Source organism: Microcaecilia unicolor, chromosome 5 (assembly GCF_901765095.1).
Source record: "Microcaecilia unicolor chromosome 5, aMicUni1.1, whole genome shotgun sequence".
Lineage (NCBI taxonomy): Eukaryota > Metazoa > Chordata > Amphibia > Gymnophiona > Siphonopidae > Microcaecilia > Microcaecilia unicolor.
In genome coordinates, this window is record NC_044035.1 from 29,751,194 (window position 1) to 29,778,991 (window position 27,798).

Here is a 27,798-nt window from a genome sequence, read left to right on the forward strand (position 1 = left end):
CCATTGCCCCAGGTACAAATAACTACCTGTATATAATATGTAAGCCACATTGAACCTGCCATGAGTGGGAAAGCGTGGGGTACAAATGTAACAGAAAAAAAAAGTATAAAGACATCATATTTGGAAGAAGAGATAAAGTGGTATTGTGTTAAAGTTCATATGATGGATTGTTGCGGTATGCTTTGTTGAAGAGGCAAGTCTTCAGTGATTTCCGAAAGTTGGTTAGGTTGTGCATTTTTTTTCACATCAAGTGATAGTGCATTCCAAAGCTGCGTGCTTATGTAGGAAAAGCTGGATGCATGTGTTAATTTGTATTTTAGTCCTTTGCAGCTGGGGAAATGGAGATTCAGGAAAGTGCGTGCTGATCTTTTAGTGTTCCTGGGTGGTAGGTCTATGAGGTCTGACATGTAGACCGGGGCCTCTCCGTAAATGATTTTATGAACCAGGGTGCAGACTTGAGGTAGTGGTGACAGCTAGCATGCAGAACCAACCCGCACACTGCTGTTTTCATTGCAGAACACATTAACAGCCAATTTTACTGCACTTTAGTGCACTGGCCCAAGAACTGGTTAGGATGATTGAGGCAAACTATTTTGCAGTCTGTAAATTTTAGAAATGAACACTGGTACATTAATATATAGAATCAGTTTCTAGCCACTCTCCCTGGTAATCCATCATATTCGATTTTAATTGCTGTTCACGCGACTACCGTGGTTGTGACACTTTGCCTTACCTTGCTCATGGCCACAGGACAGGTGTTTCCTCTGGAGCTTGATTCCATTTCACATAGCTACGTGGATTCGACAAAAGCCAACATGACTGGCATTTCTCTTGCTGGAGGATACTGAAAGTATGCCAGTATGCAGAAATCAGCGGGCCTCTTTCAGCCCGAGGTCTGAAAATCCATTTCCATCCTGACAACTCCCATATGGCAGAGCTGTGTTCATCAGCTCTGCCTAATATTTCATTCAAGCCCATGTGAGCACCAGTAAGACATGAATTAAATATGCCAATCATTACAGCTCTCACGGAGCTATTATGAGACATAAAACGCTTAGAAGTTGCTTTTGCCATATTTAATATGTCGGAGGAATTGTTACATGCTGGCTTCCTTTTTTCTTTGTAAAGCATCTCTAACTAGGCTCCCTGTTTGTTTTAAGGGAGCAGGTAAAGGAGGTGAAATGGACCCCCCCCCCCAGTATTTTTGTGTAAAATATTATAATTCAAATGTAGCAGACATGGAGGTAACTTTATAAGGGAACTCAACATTTAGAACAAAGGAAAGATGTTTATTTAAGTCGGGGTGAGCAACCTCTGTTCTCAAGGACCGCAACCCAGTCAGGTTTTCAGGATTCCCCCAATAAATATATATGAGATCTATTTTCATACAATGGTGCATGTAGCATTGCAGCCCTCGAGGACTGAGGTTACCCACCCCTGATTTAAGCTGTTAACTTTGGTTTTTAACATACTTCATAATTGTAAACCTGATTACTTGTTGAAAAAAAACATATAGACTTACATTATATTATAGGATGACGAAAGGAAAGTCACCCCCAGAACAAACATGATGGCAGAGGGAAAGGTCATGTAATATAAAAAAACACCCAAATTCATTAAGCACATGGAAAACTATGTGCACAAATGCTCATAGTCTAAGTAAAAAAGGTTCAAGACTTGCAAGCCCTGATGTTTGAAGAAAACTTGGATATTGTTGCCATTACGGAGACGTGGTTCAACAATTCTCATGAATGGGATGTGACCGTACCGGGCTATAATCTTTTTAGGAAGGATAGAGAGGGCCAAAGAGGTGGAGGAGTGGCTCTGTATTTGAGAGAGAATATCAGAGTGGCTGAAATGCGGGGAAGCTGGGGAAAAGAAAAAGCTTTATGGATAGTCCTGGAAAAGAGAAGACGGAACCTGTATCCACATGGGAGTTATCTACAGACCTCCTGCGCAAACGGAGAAGTTAGACAAGGATCTGATAGAAGATATTCAAAAGGTTGGTATGAAAGGGGAGGTGCTACTGTTGGGAGATTTCAATTTGTCTGACGTGGATTGGAACGTCCCGTCTGCGGAATCGGAAAGAAGTAGGGAGATTTGTGGATGCCTGTCAAAGTGCCTTGCTCAGACAAATGGTGACAGAACCCACAAGGGAAGGGTCGATGCTGGATCTAGTGTTCACTAATGCAGGTAGTGTTTCCAATATCCGGGTGGGTGCCCACCTATGTAATAGTGATCATCACACCGTATGGTTTGATATAAGGGCAAAGGCGGAGTGCGGACGCACAAAACTCAAAGTACTAGATTTCAGACATACGGATTTTGATAAAATAGGGGAATATCTGAAGAAGGAGCTGTTGGCGTGGAAAGGCGTAGGAGAAGTGGAAAAACAGTGGTCCAAGCTAAAGGCTGCTATAAATATGGTGACTGATCGTGGCTTAGTGGTTAGGGTGGTGGACTTTGGTCCTGGGGAACTGAGGAACTGAGTTCAATACCCACTTCAGGCACAGGCAGCTCCTTGTGACTCTGGGCAAGTCACTTAACCCTCCATTGCCCCATGTAAGCCGCATTGAGCCTGCCATGAGTGGGTAAGCGCGGGGTACAAATGTAACAAAAATAAAATAGATACTATTGGAGATTCTACATGGAATGTTGCTACTATTGAGATTCTGTTGCTACTATTGGAGGTTCTACATGGAATGTTGCTAGCAACATTCCATGTAAAAGGCTGCGCAGGCTTCTGTTTCTGTGAGTCTGACGTCCTGCACGTACGTGCAGGATGTCAGACTCACAGAAGCAGAAGCCTGCGCGGCCACATTGGTGGAATAGCAACATTCCATGTAGAATCACAAATAGCAGTGGAGGAGTGGCCTAGTGGTTAGGGTGGTGGACTTTGGTCCTGAGGAACTGAGTTCAATACCCACTTCAGGCACAGGCAGCTCCTTGTGTCTCTGGGCAAGTCACTTAACCCTCCATTGCCCCATGTAAGCCGCATTGAGCCTGCCATGAGTGGGAAAGCGCGGGGTACAAATGTAACAAAAATAAAATAGATACTATTGGAGATTCTACATGGAATGTTGCTACTATTTGAGATTCTACATGGAATGTTGCTACTATTGAGATTCTGTTGCTACTATTGGAGGTTCTACATGGAATGTTGCTATTCCACTAGCAACATTCCATGTAGAAGGCTGCGCAGGCTTCTGTTTCTGTGAGTCTGACGTCCTGCACGTACGTGCAGGACGTCAGACTCACAGAAGCAGAAGCCTGCGCAGCCACATTGCTGATCTGCAAGGGCCGACTTCTACATGGAATGTTGCTAGTGGAATAGCAACATTCCATGTAGAATCTCAAATAGTAGCAACAGTGGAGGAGTGGCCTAGTGGTTAGGGTGGTGGACTCTCGTCCTGAGAAACTGAGCTCGATTCCCACTTCAGGCACAGGCAGCTCCTTGTGACTCTGGGCAAGTCACTTAACCCTCCATTGCCCCATGTAAGCCGCATTGAGCCTGCCATGAGTGGGAAAGCGCAGGGTACAAATGTAACAAAACTAAAATAGATACTATTGGAGATTCTACATGGAATGTTGCTATTATTGGAGATTCTAAATGGAATGTTGCTATTCCACTAGCAACATTCCATGTAGAAGACTGCGCAGGCTTCTGTTTCCATGTAGAAGACTGCGCAGGCTTCTGTTTCTGTGAGTCTGACGTCCTGCACATATGTGCAGGACGTCAGACTCACAGAAGCAGAAGCCTGCGCGGCCACATTGGTGGAATAGCAACATTCCATGTAGATTCAAATAGTAGCAACAATGGAGGAGTGGCCTAGTGGTTAGGGTGGTGGACTCTGGTCCTGGGGAACTGAGTTTGATTCCCACTTCAGGCACAGGCAGCTCCTTGTGACTCTGGGCAAGTCACTTAACCCTCCATTGCCCCATGTAAGCCGCATTGAGCCTGCCATGAGTGGGAAAGCGCGGGGTACAAATGTAACAAAAATAAAAATTGTGAGGAAAGTAAACAAAAACCAGAGAAACAGGAAGCCTATATGGTTCTCCAAACAAGTAGCTGAAAAAATAAGAGCAAAAGAGGCTTTGTTCAAGAAATACAAAAGAACAAAATGAGAGGATCACGGAAAAGATTATCGGCTTAAACTGAAAGAAGCGGAGGGAAAATACGGCTAGCAAAAGTGCAAGCGAAAGAAAACATGGCTAAAGATGTAAAGAGAGACGAGAATACTTTTTTCAGATATATTGGAGAAAGGAGAAGAGATAGGAATGGAATTGCGAGACTGAAAGATAATGAGAATGGCTACGTGGAAAGTGATGAAGCTAAAGCAAACGTGCTAAACAATTATTTCTCCGGTGTTCACGGAGGAAAATCCTGGAGAAGGACCGCGGTTGGCTGCCGAGGGAACATTTGGGAATGGAGTGGATACTGCGCTGTTTATGGAAGAAAGAGTTTATAAACAGCTTGAGAATCTGAAGGTGAACAAAGCTATGGGGCCGGATGGGATCCCAGGATACTGAAGGAGCTCAGAGAGGTCCTGGACGGACCTCTTAAAGATTTATTTAATAGATTTTTAGAGATGAGAGAGGTTCCGCGAGATTGGAGACGAGCGGATGCGGTCACTCTTCACAAAAGTGGAGATAGGGAAGAAGTGGGAAACTACAGACTGGTAAGTCTCACGTCAGTGGTAGGAAAAATAATGGAGTCGCTGCAGAAAGAAAGGATAGTTAATTTTCTAGAAACCGACGGGTTACAGGACCCGAGGCAACTTGGCTTTACCAAAGGAAGATCCTGCCAAACGAACCTTATTGACTTTTTTGACTGGGTGATCAAAGAACTGGATGAGGGACGTGCGCTAGATGCAAACTACTTGGACTTCAGCAAAGCCTTTGATACGGTCCCCCACAGAAGACTCGTGAATAAGCTAAAAGGGTTGAATTTAGGACAGAAAGTGGTGAACTGGATAAGAAACTGGTTGACCGACAGGTGGCAGAGGGTGGTGGTAAATGGAATCCATTCGGAGGAAAGGAAGGTGAGCAATGGAGTTCCTCAGGGGTCGGTGCTTTGACCTTATCTCCCAGTCTCATCATACTCATCCTCCAATCTTTTCTTCTTCATCTTTCTATACCATACCCCTCCCAATCTCCTTTCCTTTTGCCTATCCTATCCTTACCTTCCCATATCCAATTCACATATTCTTAAAACCTTATTATCATTATGTTTATTACAGTTTGTAATAGTCTTCTTACAGGATTTATAATGCTTTTTTTTACTATGTAAGCCGCATTGAACCTGCTGTGTGGGAAAGCGCGGGGTACAAATATAATAATAAATATTTTATTTTTTGTTACATTTGTACCCCGCGCTTTCCCACTCATGGCAGGCTCAAAGCGGCTAAATAAATTAGTGCTTTATTTTCTCCTCAAAGAGATCGGGGGGGGGGGGGGGGGAGCTAGAGACCCCAAACAGCATAGTGGCTTTAGGGAACAGCTCCCAACTGAACCAGCATATTTTACTGTTATGAGCTCTTGCCAGGTACTTGTAAACTGGATTGACCACTGTTGGAAACAGGATACTGGGCTTGATGGACTTTTGGTCTGTCCCAGTATGGCAACACTTATATTCTTACATACAATTTTGGATCTCGTTACTTGATTAGCCTAGCTTTCACATTAACACTATTGCAAATGTGAGTTAAAATATCCCAGGTCAAGGGTGTTTACTTTCAATGAAAACAGACTTTGAGAGTGAAAAATAAAATGTAGCTGAGAACTTGCTTTTCAGCTATTGCTGGGTTTCAGGCTTAGGTGGCTTCTCGTTGCCTTTTGGAGCTTTTCAGTTAATGGACTGCCAAAGATGTTCCATTTCTGAAACAGAATTGTATATATTTGCCTGGCTCCCGCATTAGCCTAATTTTTTTTTCTGTACCTTCAGCTATTCATTCCTTTGACATCTTTCTCATGTCGGTGAAGATTTAAAGGGGAATATAATTTGCAGTTAGGAAATGTCAGTCCTGATTATTTCACTAAACTAACAGACCCAGTATGAATCAGTAATCTACTCCTTTTCTCCTCTCTCCCAAGACTCCCTCAACTTTTTGCTTACCTAGCATACAGTAGATAAAATACTAAAATATGCTTACATATAATTATCATGAATTTATGAATATAAATTAGGGTGAAAGCAAACCAGAGGGATTTCAGATTGATACAATAACAGGTCTCCAGAAGGGGCGTAGCCAGCCTTCCGTGGGGGAGGGGGCCAGAGCCCGGGGGGAGGGGGGCACATTTTAGCCCTCCCCCCGGCGCCGCCCCCCCACCGCCGACATTGCCGCCCCCCCCACCGACATTGCCGCCCCCCCCGCCGACATTGCCGCCCCCCCCCCCCCCCCGCAGCCTACCTTTACTTTTGCTGGCGGGGGATCCCACTCCCCGCCAGCCGACGTCTTCTTCTCAGTCGCTTCCTGCTCTTCAATTTGTTTGCTGACGTCCTGCACGTACAATTACGTGCAGGAGGTCAGCAAACAAATTGAAGAGCAGGAAACGACTAAGAAGAAGACGTCGGCTGGCGGGGAGTGGGATCCCCCGCCAGCAAAAGTAAAGGTAGGCTGCAGCGGCGGCGGGTTCGCGGCGGGAGGGGGGGGGCGGCAATGTCGGCGGTGGGGGGGCGCCGCCGGGGGGAGGGCTAAAATGTGCCCCCTCCCCCCGGGCTCTGGACCCCTCTCCCACGGAAGGCTGGCTACGTCCCTGGCGAGCGGTAAGCCCGCGTTGAGCTTACCACCACTTAGTAAAAGGGGTCTATTGCTAACTGGCTCAATCATAGTGAGTCGTTGGTTTTGAAGTGTGTGTGTGTTCCTGTGGCAGTTTGCTAGTTCTCATCACTTATTTTAACCAGATTCAGATTGTGTCTGTTTGATGTGATCTCATTACTGTGTCATGATGGGGGGGGGGGGGGTAGTTTATAAATGTGTGCCTGGTGGGATTGTATTATAAAGGAATGTAGGCCTACAGACCTACAGATTAGATGCAGTGAAGGGATGTGATCACAACCAGCACTGTGGTAGATATGTGTGTGTGTGGCGGGGGGGGGGGGGGGGGGGAGTCGCTTTAAAATTGTTGTTTCTTAATACATGTTAGTTGTGGCTAATTGTATTATCTTTGAAGCGCATTATTGCCCTTTGCCAACTTGTGTCTTCAATAAAAATATTCAACTATAAAGATAATACAATGATTAAAATGTGATTATTGAACTTTAAACACAATCAAAATACTCATAACTACATAAGTATTGCCACACTGGGTCAGACCAAAGGTCCATCAAGCTCAGCATCCTGTTTCTAACAGTGGTCAATCCAGGTCACAAATACCTGGCAAGATCCCGAAAAAGTTCAATACATTTTATGCTGTTTATCTCCGAAATAAGCAGTGGATTTTCCCCAAATCAATTTAACAGTGGTCTATGGACGTTTCCTTTAGGAAGCCGTCCAGACCTTTTTTTAAACCCAGCTAAGCTAGCCACTTTTACCACATTCTTTGGCAACGAATTCCAGAGTTTAATTACACCTTAAGTGAAGAAACATTTTCTATGATTCGTTTTAAATTTACTACTTTGTAGCTTCATCGCATGCCTCCTAGTCCTAGGATTTTTGGAAAGAGTAAACAAACAATTTACGTCTACCCATTCCAAGCCACTCATTATTTTATAGACCTCTATCATATCTTCTCTCAGCCATCTTTTCTCTAGATGCTTCAGCCTTTCCTCATAGGGAAGTCGTCCCATCCTCTATATCATTTTCATAGCCCTTCTCTGTACCTTTTCTAATTCCACTATATCTTTTTCAGATACGGTGACCAGAATTAACACAATATTTGAGGTGCAGTCACACCATGGACCAATACAAAGGCATTTGGTAAATGATAAATATATATTCATAAAAACCTGATGGTGTACCTTGACAATTTTTTCACCTTGTCAGTGTGCCTTGAGATGAAAAATGTTGAAAGTCACTGGCCTAGAACAATACACTTAGGTAATAGAGAGCTAATCAGGGCTTAGTTCAGGCTTCTTTCTCACCCTCCCCAGGCACATCTCTTAATTAATTGTCAATTATTCCAATTAAGAGGACATGAGGAAAGTTTATCATAACAGGCTATTTCCATCTGCAAGTAATTTGACCTAAACAGCTTTCATTACAGTGAGAAGTAAACACTACATGCAAAGGTAAGCATAAAATATACCAAATATTCCGTGTATTAGTGTAGTATCCCTACTACTTTGGAATCTGACCAATACTAAAATGCAGAAAAAATTCAGCAGCAAGAGGGGTGGTCTAAAACTGAACAATGAAAACGGTAACGGAATTCAAACATGCGTGGGATATGCATAAAGGAATCCTGTGCAGAAGGAATGGATCCTAAGGACCTTAGCCGAGATTGGGTGGCAGAGCTGGTGGCGGGAGGCGGGGATAGTGCTGGGCAGACTTATACGGTCTGTGCCAGAGCCGGTGGTGGGAGGCGGGACTGGTGGTTGGGAGGCGGGGATAGTGCTGGGCAGACTTATACGGTCTGTGCCACAGCTGGTGGTGGGTGGCAGAGCTGGTGGCGGGAGGCGGGGATAGTGCTGGGCAGACTTACACGGTCTGTGCCAGAGCCGGTGATGGGAGGCGGGACTGGTGGTTGGGAGGCAGGAAATACTAGAAGTGGGAATGACAAGTGAGGTGATTGAGGGTGTGCTGAAAAATGGCCTGTGGTAGTGTGGGCACGCGCAGATCCATTTTTCAGCTCGCCTGCAAAAAAATGGCTATGTTTAAAAAATTTTGACGAAAATGGACGTACGGCAAAATAAAAATGGCCACGTGTCCATTTTGGGTCTGAGATCTTACTGCCAGCCATTGACTTAGCAGTAAGGTCTCTCGCGTTAACTGTGCGGGAATTGCCTAAGAGCGTCAAGTCAGAGTTACCGCCCGATTTTCACCACACGCCAGAAAATAAAACATATTTTCGGGTACACATAGCAGGTACATGTAAAAAATGAAAAATACCGCACAGGCCACGCAGTAGCCAGGTGGTAACTCCAAATTGGTGTGCGTTGGGCGCATGTAGGCACCTACACAGCTTAGTAAAAGGGCCCCTAAATTTGCAGATCATCCAATACTGTTCCAAGTTGTTAAATACCATTTAAGCTGTGAGAAATTGCAGGAGGATCTTATGAGATTGGAAGACTGGGTATTCCAATGGTTGAGGAAATTTATTGTAGGCAAGTACAAAGCAGTGCACTTTTGGAAGTGTAACCCAAATTATAGCTACAAGATACTAGGTTCCAAATTAGCCATCACCACCCAAGTAAATGATCTAGGTGTCATTCTTGCTTATTGTCAAACGAGAAGGACGGCCATCTTACGACACAAATCGGGAGATGGCCGGCCTTCTACTGAAGCCGGCGAAATCGGTATAATCGAAAGCCGATTTTCACTGGCTTCAACTACTTTTCATCGCAGGGCTGGCCAAAGTTAAACGGGGCATTTCGGCACGGTATGGAAAGCGAGACGGGGGCGTGATTACGAGATGGCCGGCTTCGGCCAATAATTGAAAAAAGAAGGCAGGCTCTGACGAGCACTTGGCCGGCTTCACTTGGCCTATTTATTTTTAGGAATAAGCCTCCAAAAAGTGCCCCAAATGACCAGATGACCACCGGAGGGAATCAGGGATCACCTCCCCTTACTCCCCCAGTGGTCACCAACCCCCTCCCACCCAAAATAAAATTAAAAATCATTTTTTTCCCAGCCTCTATGCCAGCCTCAAACATCATACCCAGCTCCATGACAGCAGTATGCAGGTTCCTGGAGCAGTTTTTAGAGGGTGCAGTGCACTTCAGACAGGTGGACCCAGGCCCACCCCCCCCCCCTTACCTGTTACACTTGTGGTGGTGAATGGGAGCCCTCCAACCCCCCCAAAACCCACTGTACCCACATGTAGGTGCCCCCCTTCACCCATAAGGGCTATGGTAGTGGTGTACAGTTGTGGGGAGTGGGTTTGGGGGGCTCTGCACACAAGGTAAGGGAGCTATGCACCTGGGAGCTATTTCTGAAGTCCACTGCAGTGCCCCCTAGGGTGCCCGGTTGGTGTCCTGGCATGTGAGGGGGACCAATGCACTACAAATGCCGGCTCCTCCCACGGGCAAATGCCTTGGATTTGGCCAAGTTTGAGATGGCCGCCATTAGTTTCCATTATCACTGAAAAACAATGCTGGCAATCTCTAAAGCTGGCCCAAATGTTGAGATTTGGCCGGCTCCGACCATATTATCGAAACGAAAGATGGCCCGCCTTGAAGATGGCTGCCCATGTAGATGGCCTGCCCCGTTCGATTATGCCCCTCATTGTGGACAATACATTAAAATCGTTTGACAATGTTTTTAAAATTATGTAAGCCACATTGAGCCTGCAAATAGGTTGGATAATGTGGGATACAAATGCAATAAATAAATAATAAGCAAACAAAATGCTAGGAATTATTAGGAAAGGAATAGAAAATAAAACAAATGCCTCTGTATTACTCCAAGGTATAATCATAAATTTATGGTCGCTACATCTCAAAAAAAGATATAGCAGAATTAGAAACGATTCAAAGAAGGGCAATTAAAATGATTTAAGGGGAAGGAATTCTTATCAAATGAGGAAAAGCTTAAAATATTAGCTCTTCAGTTTGGAGAAGAGATGACTGAGGAGGGATATGATAGCTGAGTGGACTAGATTGGGTTAAGATAAATCGATTGTTTACTCATTCAAAGAGTATAAAGCAGCCCTTCCCAATCTTTTTGTGGCTGTGAGCTATGATTGCAGCCAAATAAAACTGTGTGATCCCCCACCCCACCACCACCAAGATGCAGACTATGATGCACTTATGGAGAACCTGCCTAGACTGTGATCCCAAAGTCAGGTTTTGTGATTCCAAGGGGTCCAACCCAAAGTTTGGGAAGTTCTGGTATAAAGACTAGGGGACAAGCCATGAAGTTAAATAGAATACTTTTAGAACAAATAGGAGAAAATGAGGGGCATAATCGAACGCGAACGCCCATCTCCATGGGCGTCTATGTCCGAGAAGGGTACGTGAAGGGGCGGGACAGACCATATTTTCGAAAAAAAATGGCCGCCCATCTTTTTTTTCGATAATACGGTTCATGCCCGGCAAATGCATTGGAGTTGTGCGGATTTGAGCTGGGCGGTTTTGTTTTTTAGCGATAATGGAAACCGAAGGTGCCCAGCTCAAAAATGAACAAATCCAAGGCATTTGGTCATGGGAGGGGCCAAGATTCGAAGTGCACTGGTCCCCCTCACATGCCAGGACACCAACCGGGCACCCTAGGGGGCACTTGTGACAATTAAAAAAAAAGTCAAATACCTCCCAAGTCCATAGCTCCCTTCCTTTGGGTGCTGAGCCCCTCAAATCCCCCCAAAGCCCACTGCCCACAACTCTACACCATTACCATAGCCCTTATGGCTGAAGAGGGGCACCTACATGTGGGTACAGTGTGTTTTGGGGGTGGTTTGGAGGGCTCCCATTTATCACCACAAGTGTAAAAGGTAGGGGGGGGTGGGCCTGGGACCACCTGCCTGAAGTCCACTGCACCCACTAACAACTGCTTCAGGGACCTGCATACTGCTGTGATGGAGCTGGGTATGACATTTGAGGCTGGCATACAGGCTGGGAAAAAAGTTTTTAAAGTTCTTTTTTGGTGGGAGGGGGTTAGTGACCACTGGGGGAGTCAGGGGAGGTCATCCCCGATTCCCTCCGTTGGTCATCTGGTCCTTTAGGGCACTTTTTTAGGACTTGTTCGTGAAAAAAGGGTAAAAAAAAAGTTACCTAAATTTGCGCTAAAAACGTATTTCTTTTTTTGATTATCGGCCGAAGGCGCCCATCTCTCCTCGGCCGATAAACACACCCCAGTCCCGCCTTCACCAGGCCTCTCACACGCCCCCGTCAACTTTGTTCATTCCCGCGACGGAGTACAGTTGAAGACACCCAAAATCGGCTTTCGATTATATCCATTTGGGCGCCTTTGCGAGATGGGCGCCTATCACCCGATTTGGGTCGAAATCTGGGCGCCCATCACTTTTGAAAATAAGGCTGAATGTGTTTTCCCTCAATGTACAGGTAAGCTCTGAATCCTGAGAATATAGTGCAGGCAGTTAGCATATATCTAGGTTTAGAAAAGGTTTGAACAAATTCCTGGCAATAAAATCTATAAACTGTTATTAAGGTAGACCTGAGGAAAGCTACTGCTGTCCTTTGGATTGGTAGCATGGAACCTTGCTAATTCTTGGGATTCTGCCAGGTACTTGTGACCTGGTTTGGCCGCTATTGGAAGCAAGATATTGTGCTAGATGGTATGCAGAATCTCTTTACGAGTTGAGAAGGCAGTGCCAGCATCTGGAAATTTAATGGCGTAAACATGATAATGAAGAAACTAAAGCACTTTGGAAACAATGCTTTAAGACCTATAATAATGCTATAATTAGAGCAAAAAGATCTTATTATGCAAATTTGATCTCTACAAACTCGGTTGATACAAAACGGTTGTTTGGCATAGTGAACACCATCTGTCAAACCAGAGAACTAGCAAATAATTTACCAAATGAGGCTTCTATACTATCCACCCTCTCAACTGGCTATTTATTTTGAAAACAAAATTACTTCACTGAAAAGTCAATTGCGTAATAGCAACTTTTGGGAGCTGGATGTTAGTGTGAGGGATCCAATCCGTTTGTGGGGCTTTCCAGGAGACAGGTTATGGAGGGAGTGTTTTCCCATCTCTTTTAAAGATATTCAAACCTCTTTGCAGTCAATTGTCAAAGTCACATTGAGGTGAATTGTATAAATTGCAACTAAAAAAATAGGCGCCAAAAAACCCCCCTGCCTAAGCGCTATTAGATAAGCCACGCCTTAGGCACAGTTTAGAGAACAGCATTTAAGTGCAAGGATTGCACCTAAATTTAGGCTCATCCATTTGCACCAATGAAAATGTGGTTCAAATGCCCCCACCTAAATTTACGTGCAGAACCCCCTTATTCTGTAATTTCATGTATAGCCGAAATCCATGTTCATGCACCACCCCAAAATGCCCATGACTCTCCCATTTCTACGCCCCTTTTTTCGAAATGCACTTAAAATGTACATTTACACGTGTACATGTTAATTGATTTCAATTAGTGCCTATAAATGTTTGTTATAAAGTCAATTATTGGCATTAATTCAGTGGCGTAGCCACAGGTGGGCTTGGGTGGGCCAGGGCCCACCCATTTATGGCTCAGGCCCACCCAACAGCAGCACATGTTTAGTGGTAACCGATGGGAATCCCAAGCTCTGCCAGCTGAAGATTTCCCCCTGATGGTAACGAACGTGCTACTCTCCACAAAACCGGCACCTGTGCATGCTCAGTTTTCAGTGCATGCTTGCTGCCAAGGTGGAAAGAAGCGTTTTCCCACCAGCTGAGATAATTTTTGGAGGGGGGGGGGGACACTTGGAGGGGCATAATCGACCAGAAACGCCTATCTCCATGGGCGTTAATCTCCGAGAACGGGTCCGTGAAGGGGCGGAGTGAACCGTATTTTTTAAAAAAAATAGACGCCCATGCTTTATTCGCCAAGGTGTGAGCTGGGCGTTTTTGCTTTTCACCGATAATGGAAAATGAAATCGCCCAGCTCAAAAACGAATAAATGCAAGGCATTTGTTCGTGGGAGGGGCCAGGATTCATAGTGCACTGGTCCCCCTCACATGCCAGGACACCAACCGGGCACCCTAGGGGGCACTTTTACAAAAACAAAAAAAAAGGTAAAAGAGCTCCCAGGTGCATAGCACCCTTCCCTTGGGTGTTGAGCCCCCCAAATCCCCCTCAAAACCCACTGCCCACAAGTCTACACCAGTACTATAGCCCTAAGCGGTGAAGGGGGGCACCTACATGTGGGTACAGGGGGTTTGGGGGGGGTTGGACGACTAGTAGCATTAAGCAGCACAATTGTAACAGGTAGGGGGGGGATGGGCCTGGGTCCACCTGCCTGACGTCCACTGCACCCCCTAACAACTGTTCCAGGGACCTGCATACTGCTGCTTGGGAGGAGGGTATGACATTTGAGGGTGAAAGTAAAAAGTTGTGAAACATCATTTGTTGTGGTGGGAGGGGGTTAGTGACCACTGGGGGAGTCAGGGGAGGTCATCCCCGACTCCCTCTGGGGGTCATCTGGTCATTTAGGGCACTTTTTGGGGCCTTATTCGTCAAAAAACAGGGTCCAGGAAAAGTGCCCTAAATTCTAGCTACAAACGCATCCATTATCGGCGAAGGGCGCCCATCTCTGTTCGGGTGATAACCACGCCCCAGTTCCGCCTTCACCACGCCTCCGACACTCCCCCGTCAACTTTGTCCGCATCCGCGACGGAGTGCAGTTGAAAGCGTCCAAAGTTCGGCTTTCGATTATGCCGCTTTATTTGTTTTTGTGAGAAGAACGCCCATCTCCCGATTTAGGTCGGAACTTGGGCGTTATTCTCGTTCGATTATAAGCAGGACGGTGTCCACCCAATTCTTGCCCAGGCTCACCCAAAACCTGCTGTCTGGCTACGCCCCTGCAGTAATTGACTCATTATTCAATTAAATTGCGTATGCAGATTGGGTGTGCGTCCAAATTTTTGAAGCAATTTTTGATGAGTTTTATAGAATTATGGGGAATTGTGTGTTGAATGCATGCCTATCACATTTGTTCCTTTCACCTCCTCTGGATTTCATTAGTTGGTTGTTAATCCTAATGGCATGATCCTTTGAGAAAAATGTATTCCCTCAGGAGCTGAGAGGGATTGTATTAACCCCTGTTTGAATTCAAGGTAGTGATCCCAAATCCATCAAATTATAAACTGGTTGCAATTATCCCTCTTTTTGCCAGGTTTCAATTTGGTGTTTTCAAGTTTACTTCATTTATTGTATTTATGTTTATATTTGGTCATTTTGTTATTGTTATGCTGTTAACAAAATTATGAGTTTTATGTTAAACTGGACCTGCTGAACACCACTTTGGGTAAATTTCTTCATACATGCGGTTATTAAATCTCAATAACTAAATAACTAAAATAAAACCAGCAGAAAGACAACAATTAACTCAAGAAAAGAGCACAGCTCTTTTCTTGAGTTTTCCATTGCGGAGGCTTGCTTTCTTCTGTGCTCATCGTTCCAACAATTAACTCAACATTTTTGCCTATTAGATATATTTCATGATGTATTACCTTGTCTCCTTTTCTTTTGTGAACTAGATTGGTGGATCAATGGAGTATTTTCCTTTCAGTTTGTATGGTATAATTATATAAGTTTACCGTACTATTATTTTTGATGTATTGATTTTTAATGGCTTGATCTGCCTGTTTTCTGTTACATCTTGGAATTATATAAAATACTTTATAAAATAAATTAAAAAAAATATTTAGAGTCTCATGACATTCTACATAGGCCCCAATCAGGTTTCAGGAAAGGGTATTATAGCACAGAAACTTTTCTGGGAACCAGTGTCATATTTAAGATAGGTGTATTGTGGCGTATGCACCCCCTGTCAGACTGACCACCCCCCCCCCTTTAAAATCCTCTCGGCTTCACCCGGGCAGTGACAGTGGCACTCATCGGCTGCCCGCATCCTGCTCCGGGACTTCCTCCCTGAATTGTTCCGCCTTTCACAAAACAGGAAGTTGCATCAGAACTGGTGGTACAGTTCAGTGCGGAAGTCCAAGAGTAGGTCACAAGTAGCCTGTGAGTGCCACTGCCACTGCTGGGTGAAGCCAAGAGGCTTTTAAGGTAAGGGTGGAGGGGGGTGGGACAGGGAGGCAGAGGGAGATGCACACTCTGTAACAAGTTCCAGGCTATGGTACTGCTGGGAACATTGGTTTCAAAGATTAGATTTCTGTTAGCTGTAGGTACTTCAGTTCTTTGTCAATTTGATTTATCTGCAGCATTCAATGTAGTGGACTATGGTATTATACCGATTTTATTGAATGAGATAGATATTTCTGGTAATGCACTGAATTAGTTCAGGGGTTTCATAAGGTATCATACTTACACTTGTAAAATAGCAGGACATATATCCTCGGTTTGGTCATCTCTCGTTTAGACTACTGCAATCTGTTTCTTGCTGGCCTCCCACTTAGTCACCTCTCCCCTCTCCAGTTGGTTCAAAACTCTGCTGCCCGTCTCGTCTTCTGCCAGAGTCGCTTTACTCATACTACCCCTCTCCTCAAGACCCTTCACTGGCACCCTATCTGTTTTCGCATCCTGTTCAAACTTCTTCTACTAACCTATAAATGTACTCACTCTGCTGCTCCCCAGTATCTCTCCACACTCGTCCTTCCCTACACCCCTTCCCGTGCACTCCGCTCCATGGATAAATCCTTCTTATCTGTTCCCTTCTCCACTACTGCCAACTCCAGACTTCGCGCCTTCTGTCTCGCTGCACCCTACGCCTGGAATAAACTTCCTGAGCCCCTACGTCTTGCCCCATCCTTGGCCACCTTTAAATCTAGACTGAAAGCCCACCTCTTTAACATGGCTTTTGACTCGTAACCACTTGTAACCACTCGCCTCCACCTACCCTCCTCTCTTCCTTCCCGTCCACATTAATTGATTTGATTTGCTTACTTTATTTATTTTTTGTCTATTAGATTGTAAGCTCTTTGAGCAGGGACTGTCTTTCTTCTATGTTTGTGCAGCGCTGCGTATGCCTTGTAGCGCTATAGAAATGCTAAATAGTAGTAGTAGTAGTAATGTAGGGTTCCACAAGGATCCCCACTTTTACCACTGGTATTCAATATTTTAATATCAGCTTTAGGTAGCCCCTTCCTTGATGGAAAGACAGAGCTATTTTCATACACAGATGATATTAAAATTACTTTACCAGATTCTACTGCAGTTTCTGATTTTGAGAAAGACATTCACTAAGATAGAAGACTGGGAATCATTGTATCAGATGAAATTTAATATGAATAACACAGTATTATTATGGTTTGGAGCCCCTATACTAGAAATAATGCATGGTAAATTGAAAGTTCTTGGGAATTAATTTAATTTAGAATCGTCCCCAAAAGTATAGGGTGTATTTTTAGATACGCAGTTGACGACAGAATTACAAGTTAATGCTTTCGAGAAAAGAAAGTATTCTACAAGATGAGGATATTGTGACATATGAGAAAATACTTCATGAAATATTATAGGCTTATTGTACAGTCTCTAATTTTGTCTCATGTTGATTATTATAATCTTTTATATATCGGTTCTCAAAATAAATTGTTACAATGCATGCAGACACTTCAAAACACAGCAGCCAAGCTAGCCTGTTGTACATGTAAATTTGATAGAGTGACCCCATTGCTGAGAGAGTTACACTGCCTCCCGGTGACAGCATGGTTGGAATTTAAATTATGCACCCTAGTATTTTGTATTCTTGTTGGATTAGCACCCAGTTATATGATTTTTCCAGTTTGTAGACCATCAAAATACAGGTCTCTATGCTCCATAGATATGGGGAGTTTGAATTTTCTCAGTCCAGGGCATAAAATCTATTGTAAAGTTGAGACTGTTGTTTTCTTACCAGTCAGCTTTACATTGGAATCCTTTACCACTGAATATTAATACAGAGATCTTTAGGAGAAAATTAAAGACCTATATTTTTCAGAAACTCATATAACATATGATTGGTCAGATTGAGTATTATGGAATCCTTTTACTAGGGTGCACTGAAAAATGGCCTGTGCTCCTGTAAACGCATGTTTCAGATGCATGCAGATCCATTTTTCAGCGCACCTGTAAAAAAATGCCTTTTTAAAAATTTTCGCTGAAAATTCAAATCCACACTGATAAAAGGGATGGGACAATTTCCCTATGAGGAAAGGCTAAAGCGGCTAGGGCTCTTCAGCTTGGCGAAAAGGAGGCTGAGGAGAGATATGATAGAGGTCTGTTTATGCTTTCCAAAAATACTAGGACTAGGGGGCATGTGATGAAGCTACAAAGTAGTACATTTAAAATGAACCAGAGAAAATCTTTCTTCACTCAACGTGTAATTAAACTCTGGAATTTGTTGCCGGAGAATGTGGTAAAGGCGGTTAGCTTAGTAGAGTATAAAAAAGGTTTGGACGGCTTCCTAAAGTAAAAGTCCATAGATTATTATTGAATTGGACTTGGGGAAAAGCCACTATTTCTGGGATAAGCAGCATAAAATGTTTAGTACATTTTTGGGATCTTGCCAGGTATTTGTGACCTGGACCGGCCACTGTTGGAAACAGGATGCTGGGCTTGATGAACCTTTGGTCTGTCCCAGTATGGCAATACTTATGTACTTATATGACTTGTATTGTATTGCATATTAGTCTGGCAATTCTTATGTTTTTACTATAAATAAAAGAAATCCTTTTATATACGTAAAAAAAACCACTTATCTTCTCAAAGTCAGAACTAAAGCCTTCTAATGCATACAAATATGACGCAGGGAATGCTCTTTATAGATGAGTTAGAGAAGTGGCCATTGTGCTGAATTCTGATGAATGGTAAAGTACCATGCTACAATATGATGCAAAAAGTCACTGCAGGATTTCAGTACTATTATAGATAGAGCTGAGACAGAAACACAGACTGAAAAGCATGGTTTTCCTACAATACTCTGAAGACGTCTAAAACTTGGATTCCTCTGACTCATAATCTACTCTTTCATGTACGTCTTTATAATAAAAATAAAAAATAAAAAAACCCAAGCATACAGTGAAGTTCAACAGTATTTTCATCTTTTTTAGACCGGGCGCGCCATTGCAGGAACAGCTTACCTCTTCCAAGTGAACAAGGAATGTGACGTTGTGCCCTAGGTCTGCTGCCAGTTTGCTGTTGCTAGTGGTAAGTTGGAGCCCGTGGGGAGCCTTGCCGAGACACTGCTGCGGCTTTGCTGAATATTGTTCTCTCAGGCCATCTGTGCAGTTATTAGTCACAATTTTCCTGTATCTGGAGAAGGTAACATACATACTGAGTGATACAGAAAAAAATCCCCTGTGAAATTGCAGCAGTGACAATGATATGACGCTTGTTATACAAACCACAGCAGCTGTATCATCTTTCATTGCATAAAGTCACAAAGCTCAAATTGTTACTATAATTTTCAACCAGTATGCTGTGGCACATTAATGTGCCAAGGGCAGGGGCGGACTGACAGTTCAGGCAACCAAGCGCTGCCCAAGGACCCAGAGCACCAGGGGCCCCAGTGCCTCCCCCTTTTGTGAACCAGCATTTCTCCCACTCTCCTCCCTCCCACCTGCCCCGGTCTACCTTAAACTGAGTCTTCCAAGGAGGTTCCCCCGGCGGTGGTAGTAATTCACAGCCACTGCTTACAGCCTGCTCAGAGCCGAGCCTGTCTTCTGTCCCCTTCTGATGCAATTTCCTGTTTACATGGGGGCAGGGCCAGGACAGAAGAGTGGCTCTGCGCAAGCTGCAAACAGCGGTTGTGAATTACTGCCCCTGCCAGGGAACCTCCTTAAAGACACGGTTTAAGGTAGATGGCGGGGGGGGGGGGGGGGGGGTGGAGAGAGAGAAAGAGAGAGAGAGAAAAGTTGCACCTGGGGGTGGAGGGGCAAAGGAAGACAGAGAAAAATGCTGGAACCATGAGGGAAGGGGAAGGCAAGGGAGGGAAGAAGAAGAAAAATATTGGACTTGTGGGAGGGGGAGGGAAGGAAGAGAAAAATATTGGTGCAAAGGAGTGGAGGGGAGTTAGGAAAGACAGAGAGAAAAGCCCTGGACTGGAAGGGTGGAGGGGTGGGGATAAGTGATGGACCTGAGGGGAAGGAGGGAAGAAAGAGAAAAGTGATGGACTGAAGAGGGCTGGGAAGAAATGATGGATCCAAGGGGTGGGGTGGGGGGGATAAAGAGAGAAATGATGGGCCTGAAGGTGGAGAGGAGGGATAAAGATGCTGGGCCACAAGGGCAGGAAGGGATGGGAGAGAAATGATACAGGGAGAAACTGAGGGAGAGATGGAGAGAAGAAACATGCAGATGTCAGGTAACAAGGGAGGAAGGGAGGGTGGAGTAGGAGCCAACAAATGGGTGATGGAGGGAAGAAGAGGGAGGAGAGAAACTGGGAATGGAGGAACCATGAGAGAGAGCTCATGAGAGGTTGTCGAGAAAATGAGTGAGAGGAGGATAATATATTCAGAGGGTAAAAATGTGGTAATGGGGAGTAGAGGGAAGAAGGGATTAGGAGGCAGTGGAAGGAATGAGATGGGAACTTGGAGAGCTAGGGGGTGAGAGAAGGAGCTAGAAAGTTGATAGGTAATTGAAAAGTAAAAAGAAGTAGATGGAGGACTGTGGGGGTGATAAAACAGTTGAGATCTGAGTTGACAGAGAAGCAGAAAAAGAAAGGGAGGAGAAAGCTGCAACAGAAAGATCAATATGTCAGACTCAGATATAAGAAGGGAATGGAAAAAGACAGAAAGGCAGAAGAGAAACGAGAAATGGACAGTAGTCCGTGCAAAGAGCAGAAGACAGACAGAAAAGAAAAATTAGGATCAACATGATGGGAAAAATGTCCAGGCAAAGGTAGAAAAAAAGTGCTTTATTTTGAACATATTAATTATGTTAGTTTAGGAAATGTACATTGTGGATGTGTTTGTATTATGTTCAGTATAAAAGGTCATGTATTTCTGTTTTTATTTCTCCCATTTTCTGATACAGGTCTAGTTTGACTTCATGAGGTTTCCAATTCAATTTTTGTCTTTATATCTCTATTTCTAATTTGTGATTCCGCACTGTATTTGATGAAGGTCTGTCTGTGTTTTGCGTGTGACTGAGGTACGATATTCTGTGGACATGTATCTTCTCTGTAGAGATCTGTAGCTGTCCCACTTGTTCTGTTAAACTAGTAGGAGAGGGGTGTATTAGTGTTGTGGGGCCCAGTTTAATATTTGTATTGCTGCCTAAATTAGTCTACTGATGTATGACATATTTGAATTTTGCCAACTTGTAACACAATGATTAAAAATGTAATTATTGAATTTTAAACACAATCTAAATATTTGTTTGTTAAATAATAAAATATATATCCTCGAAAAACGGATGGTGTGCCCTGACAATTTTTGTGCCTTCTCAGTCTGCCGTGAGATGAACAAGGTTGAAAATCACTACTATCGAATGATGGGAATCTGCACAGGCCCTTATGTGGAATATAAAAACCAATAGTGCACTTTGCTTGGTATCAAAGGCAGACAACAAGAGACAACAGAGTATTTGGGGGGTGGGGGTGGGGGAGAGGATTCTATAAATGGCGGCTAAAGTTAGCCACCTAAAAATTGGGCGCTAAATTAGTATTCTATAATTTGTATTTACTTGGATTTTGCTCACACCTTTTTCCGTAGTAGCTCAAGGTGAGTTACATTCGGGTACATTAGGTCTTTCCCCGTTGCTGGAGGGCTCAAAATTTAAGGGCCCTGTTTACTAAGCAACTCTGTAGGCACATAGCGTTTTAGAGCACATATATTCCTATGGGTGTCTCTAGCATTAGCACACGCTAAAAACTCTAGTGCACCTTAGTAAATAGGGCCCTAATTTTGTACTCGTGACAGTGAGCATTTATGGGCAGATGATCGAAAGCCCCGCGCTGTTCCAAACAGCACTCTAAAAATAGCACTGGAACAGCGTGGGGCTTTACCGCTCTTATGATCAGAGATAATAGCATGCAAATTTAAGCACGCTGTTATCTCTGATCATAGGATAAAGTGCAGGAGGATTGTGCCTGAGCGCAATTCTCCCGCACTTGTTTGACGGGTGTAGGCTGTCAAAAGCCCAGAACTGTCAAACACAGGGGGTGGAGGTCTATGGGACTACTAGACCCCTAGTACCCCCATCTTGAGCCAAGCTGCACAGGGCCTGGAGGTCTGGTAGACCTCTAGTCCCCCTGACCCCTCTCCTGACCCAAGATCAGGGGGGTTGGAGATCCAGTGGGTCTCCAGTCCCTCTAAGCCCCCTAGCATTCCCTCAAATGGAGCCCTGTTGGCCCATTGGGCCATGAGTCAATCCCCCCTGACCTGGTGTTCTAGCAGCCCTTCCCCACCCCCTACCTTCGTTGGAGGAGGGAGGTGGTCTCCCTTCTCTTCCATTTGCACCACCTCGAAAATGGCAGCACCCAGCTCTGCCCACTGCATCCTGGGATGCACTGGGCAGGGCTTCACACCATATAAGGGAGTTTCTGGTCACACTGGGTCTGTTCACACAGGAATAAAATGAGTATCAGCTGCAGGGATAGGCAGGAGAAAGAAGAAAGTGAGACGGGGTGGTTGTGGAAGGAGAGAGATCTCCCACTTTTGCTTCTCTTACAAAAATGATTCAAAAGCTCTTATCTGATCAGTACTGAATAGTAACTGCATAAGTGAGTTCTTAAAAATTCATTTCCAGTCAACATATACATTTTTAAATCATCAATATGAGGGGGAGTCAATTAAGGGGTGCTTATTTTGAAAAGCCAAGAAAGAACCTACCCCCCCCCCCCAGTCCCCCCCAGTCCATTCAAAGTGAATGGGCTTTGTCGGCAGTGCAGCTTTGTAAACAGTGGGGGGCCATTCTATAAGGAAAAACAGGCACCCACTTTCTTTTATAGACTACTTGCATAGTAGGTCAAAACATTCCTATATTTTAGGCGCAATCGTTTATACCAGCCATAACACTGGTATTAATGTTTGTGCCTAGATTGTTTTTAAAAAATGTGCATAAATTACAGTATTCTATATTTTATTTTTGTAATCCACTATTAGGTTGGGGATTACTGAGAGTAAATCCTGTAGAGAGTCACTGGGGGCAGTGACTGGGAGGTCTTCGGGTAGGAGGAAGCCCAGCCCAAGGGGAGTCGTTTGAAATAAAATGCAGAGAGATCATGCTAGCAGACTGAAGAGTGACAAGGGTGGGGGAGGAGACTAGGAGGAGATGTGTTTGCCCTTTAGAGGGGTCTTTTTTGGTTGCCTGCAAAGTCCCCTGCCACTGACCTGGAGGAGTAAAGGGGGAGTCCCAGAATTAAAAGAGGTGAATCCATTGGCTAAAGAAAGGGAGAGTTGCTGTTAAGAAAAAGAGTAACTGTGAAAGAGAGTTCTGTGTGGGCAGTAGAGAGACTCAGCCCAGGAACACGGGTTCGGAGCCAAGGAGTGCCCATCCCCTAGTCAGGGTGAGTCAACACAAATGTCACCCGGGGTGACCATGAGGGTCTGGATCTGAGATACAGAAAGGAGCCAAACCTTTGGGACACTGTCTTTGGGGGTAGGCATGGACAGTAGACTGTGCAAAGTATAAATAATCCTGCTGCAGGACACCTTGTAAATATACCCGGAGGGAGGAGAATTCCAGAGTTCCCCTGGGGAATACCAGAAGTAAACTTTGGTTAAAGATTGCATCAGCTGGTGGAGAGTTCATGCAGTTGGACAGTGCCGTAGCGAGGGCGGCTGACACCCGGGGTGGGTCGCCGCTGCGCACCCCCCCCCGGGTGCAGCACGGCGCCCCCCCCCTTCGGCGCGCCCCCCCCCCCCCCCCCCCCGGAGCGCATTCTTACTTGAATTAGGAAGCGAGGGGCGGGCGAGAGGGCCGATCCGCCCCCGAGTGCACGTCGCTGGGAGCTGCGTCGGCTCCGCTGGTTCCCTGCTCTCTCTGCCCCGGAACCGGACTATTTGAAAAACCCACCGGTTGGAGGTTACAAGAAGTCACCTTTGGTGGAGAAAATTTAAACTTCCCCCCGACAGGCAGATTGGCCGGTACGGACATTTTTTTTTTTTTTTTTTTATGGTGGCTATGCTGAATTGGAGCCAGTCAAAAACCCCTCCCTGGTTTTTGCGGAATAGCTGCAGGGGCCTGATTAGGTGCACGACGTTGACTAGAACGAGCGTGCTGTGGCATAGCCTGAACCGGCTGTCGAGAAGTAGGAGTATACGTACGATCCCTTAAGGCACAAGGAAAACTACTCTTCTCTTTAAAGGACTTCCGAGATGAGGAAGTGTATGCACAGAATATCTACAATTTTCTGCTGAGTTCCCCTCCTCCAGGTGAGAGGCACACAGTCATGAGAGTCTGCGCATCACTATACCCAGAGCAGAAATCTAGATGTTACAATACAAGTGTCGAAAATGCCCCTGGACAGGAACCTGCGACACCCCCCCTTCCTACGCCACTGCAGTTGGAATGCTCCTGCAATTTCGAGCTGAAGAATAAAATGAGTTTTAAGCTGCTGCCTGCGGAATGGTATACTGCTGTCCCCTCAAGACAGCCTATTTCAACTGCCAGCCTTGCTTCCCACAGGTTTAGACTTTGATTTTTGGGTTCCCGGGGGGGGAGAAAAGGACAACCCCACCCGCTAACACTTCTTTCCCCAGGTGGAGGCACCACACACCGAAGAGAGTGAGGGTCCGACGGAGTCTGCAGTTCCAGGGGCTCCAGCCCACAACAGACCCTGGACCTATAAGTGCCCAGGCAAAGGAGCGTTATATGTACATAGTTGTGTGTCCCACCCAGGCTCCTCCCATGTGCCACCCGCCTTCAAGCTATACAGCATCACCTTTAGATGCCACTGGAACACCACATAGTTGGAATATTATTATTAAAGGGTACAATTCAGCCAGTTTCTCAATCATTTGTTTTACTTATTGCAGGAAATAGAGTCCCTGGTGTCCCCCAGCACTCAATATGCCACAATTTATACCTGGTATCTCTGTTAACACATTTCATTTGGTGCCTTAGTAATAATGCAGTGTCCAAATACAGATATTGCTATTACTGTGAAGCTGGAAAGCAGCCAGGCATGCAGGAGAACTAGTGCAAGGTCACCAGAAACTGAAGGTGTACATTGAGAGACAAGATGAATGAAGCCAGTATAAAGTAAAATTTTCTGCAATTTCTACAAAAATAATTTGAGACACATTCACTCCCCGTCTACATACACACACCATGCACCGACAATCATAGGCATTAGCTTTCTCCTTGCACTCCAATGGTGAAAATAATCTGAAAAAGCAGGTGTTTTAAGTGCATGGTGGAGCTCTTACCCTGTACTCTTCAGATAGCTCTGTCCCAGGCTACAATCCCTGGATGAGGAGGCTGGATTATACCAGAAAGCAGGACTACACCGGTTGCTGCCATGCCTTTCGTATCCATAGTCGCTGCCACACAAAGCAGAAAGCACACATTAGGAAGAGTGGATACAACAGAGATGAAAACTAAACAGTAATTGTGACCAACCTTATCTTTCATTTTTAAGGAGCCTGATTTGATAATACTGTAAGTTTTCACCAGTCTGCGTCTGCAACAAAAATGCATAGAGGGCATTTTTTTTTAAACCCATTCCATAAGTAATAAAAGTATTTTGGAAGTAATCATAGAAAGCACTTTCTCTGCTTTCGGCGGGTATACAAGCATAATCGATGTGAAATGTTAACGCTTGTGTTATCGAATAACCCCTAGAGTCGACACACAAATTTACACCCTTTGGAGCACGTGTAAATTTGTGTGAGAACATTTTTGTGTGCTATGTGCTACTGGGACTGGTCTGCAGTGCCTATTGTATAAAGGCATAAAATGAGACATTTGACCTACATTCCAAGAGTGGGCTCTCCAAAAGACATTACACGATGTGATACCCGCAAGCGAGCTTTCTCCGGAGTATTCTGGAATGCACCGCCTGAAAGGCTCCGCTTAACACAAGACTATCTCTACTTCAGGAAGCAGGTGAAAGCTTGACTCTTCAACCAGCCTTTAATGGAAAAGGTAACTAATTTGTTAGTCTCACTCACTGTCACGGTTGTGGCCATGCCCTTATGTTCAGACCTACTGTTTCTCTGTATCTAGCTCTGTGACCTCTCCAGTCTGCCTTATTTTCCTGTTGTTGTTCTTCCTGTTAGCCAAGCCTCTCTTTGGTGTCTCTGAAGCCAAGCCTCGGTGTCTCCCTGCTTCTGCTTCATTTCCTACTTGTGTGTTCTTCCTGTTAGCCAAGCCTCGCTTTGGTGTCCCTGAAGCCAAGCCTCGGTGTCTCCCTGCTTCTGCTTCATTTCCTACTTGTGTGTTCTTCCTGTTAGCCAAGCCTTACTTTGGTGTCCCTGAAGCCAAGCCTCGGTGTCTCCCTGCTTCTGCTTCATTTCCTACTTGTGTGTTCTTCCTGTTAGCCAAGCCTCGCTTTGGTGTCCCTGAAGCCAAGCCTCGGTGTCTCCCTGCTTCTGCTTCATTTCCTACTTGTGACATCATCAGTCTACTCCTTTATAAGGACCCAGGGAGCTTTCCTGCGTTGCCTTTGCAACAGGTCTATTTTCCTTTCTCTTGTTGTACTGTTGTTTGATTCTGAGGGAACTGGTCTTCTTGTTAATCTGTGTCTTTGGGAGCAGCCCTGAGCCCTGTGTGAGTGGTTTTGGTTTGACACTGTATGGATTATCTTCCTGTTAGGTTTGCTTCCAAGCAAAGCCCTCTTCTGTTTGTTTGTTTGTTTGTTTGTTTGTGTGTGTGTGTGTTGTTCTGGTTTAAACCTGTATGGATTATCTTCCTGTTAGGTTTGCTTCCAAGCAAAGCCCTCTTCTGTTTGTTTGTGTGTGTGTGTGTTGTTCTGGTTTAAACCTGTATGGATAACTTGTCTGTTAACTTTGCTCCTCAAGCAAAGTCCTGTTCTGTGTGTGGTTCTGGTTTGAACATGAATAGATTCCTTTCTTGTTTCTAGGCTCCACGACACTCACACACACAAGGAGTGACATGGGCTGCACATACTGCAGCAGGACACGTTTATCCACTGCTGCCCTTGCTGAGATAACAGTGGCGTAGCCACAGGTGGGCCTGAGTGGGCCGGGGCCCACCCACTTAGGGCTCAGGTCCACCCAACTGTAGCACATGTTTAGCAGTAGCTGGTGGAGATCCCAAGCTCCGCCAGCTGAAGACATCCCCCTGATGGTAACAAAAACGTTACTCTCCACAATTCTGGCACCTGTGCATGCTTAGTTTTCAGCGTATGCCTGCTGCAGACTACCAAGGTAGAAAGAAGCGTTTTCTCGCCAGCTGAGATATTTTTTTGGTGGGGGGGGGGGAGGGGGTGGAGAACACTTGGTGACCACCCATTTTTTGCCTAGGCCCACCCAAAATCTGTTGTCTGGCTACGCCACTGTGAGATAATATTTAACCAGCTCTCTGAGCTCATGTGCAACTTACTTTAAATCCCTTACTTTCTAACTCTTCCTACTTTCTTACCTATCTATACGTTACATCTTTGCTTTACCCTTCACTATCAATTATAATGTTCTATTACGTATTGTGTTGACAATGTAAGTAATATACCATGCCATACTTTGTATTAGTTTTGAATATTTTTACTGCTGTAATTGCCTATTGCTCATATTTGATCTTTTCTTACTGTACACCGCCTTGAGGGAATTCCTTCAAAAAGGCGGTAAATAAAACCTAATAAATAAATAAATACATGAATAGGGAATTTAAAAGTACATGAGTTATCCAACAACTTTTGTGCCCTAAAATGACTACAAGCTAAGTGCTTGATTTCATTATTATAGTATGAACAAGAAAAGCAATACCATATGAACAATTGAAAATAATATTTTATGGATAATGGAATCACAAACATAGGGAAACACTTGGAGAAATTAGAGCGCACAAAAATATTTGTATAAAATTAAAAAAAAAATACTGTTTGGAAGTTTTTTTAGACCATTGAGAAGACTACAGACCAATATGAGCTGGCACTAAGATATTTTGCTTGCTGCCTAGCAGGGACATTTGA

At 44.7% G+C, this 27,798-nt stretch overlaps 1 protein-coding gene across 1 annotated transcript in view; it reads right to left on the bottom strand.

Moving 5' to 3' along the window:
• The window catches only part of SORCS3 (sortilin related VPS10 domain containing receptor 3), an 831,591-nt gene that overhangs the window by 121,999 nt on the left and 681,794 nt on the right, over positions 1-27,798 (bottom strand). Inside the window, exons 17-18 of the mRNA XM_030204719.1 lie at positions 25,076-25,189; positions 18,845-19,016 (exon numbers count right to left, since the gene is read on the bottom strand). Coding sequence (XP_030060579.1) covers positions 18,845-19,016; positions 25,076-25,189 — 286 coding nt within the window. The remainder of the gene's footprint in view (positions 1-18,844; positions 19,017-25,075; positions 25,190-27,798) is intronic.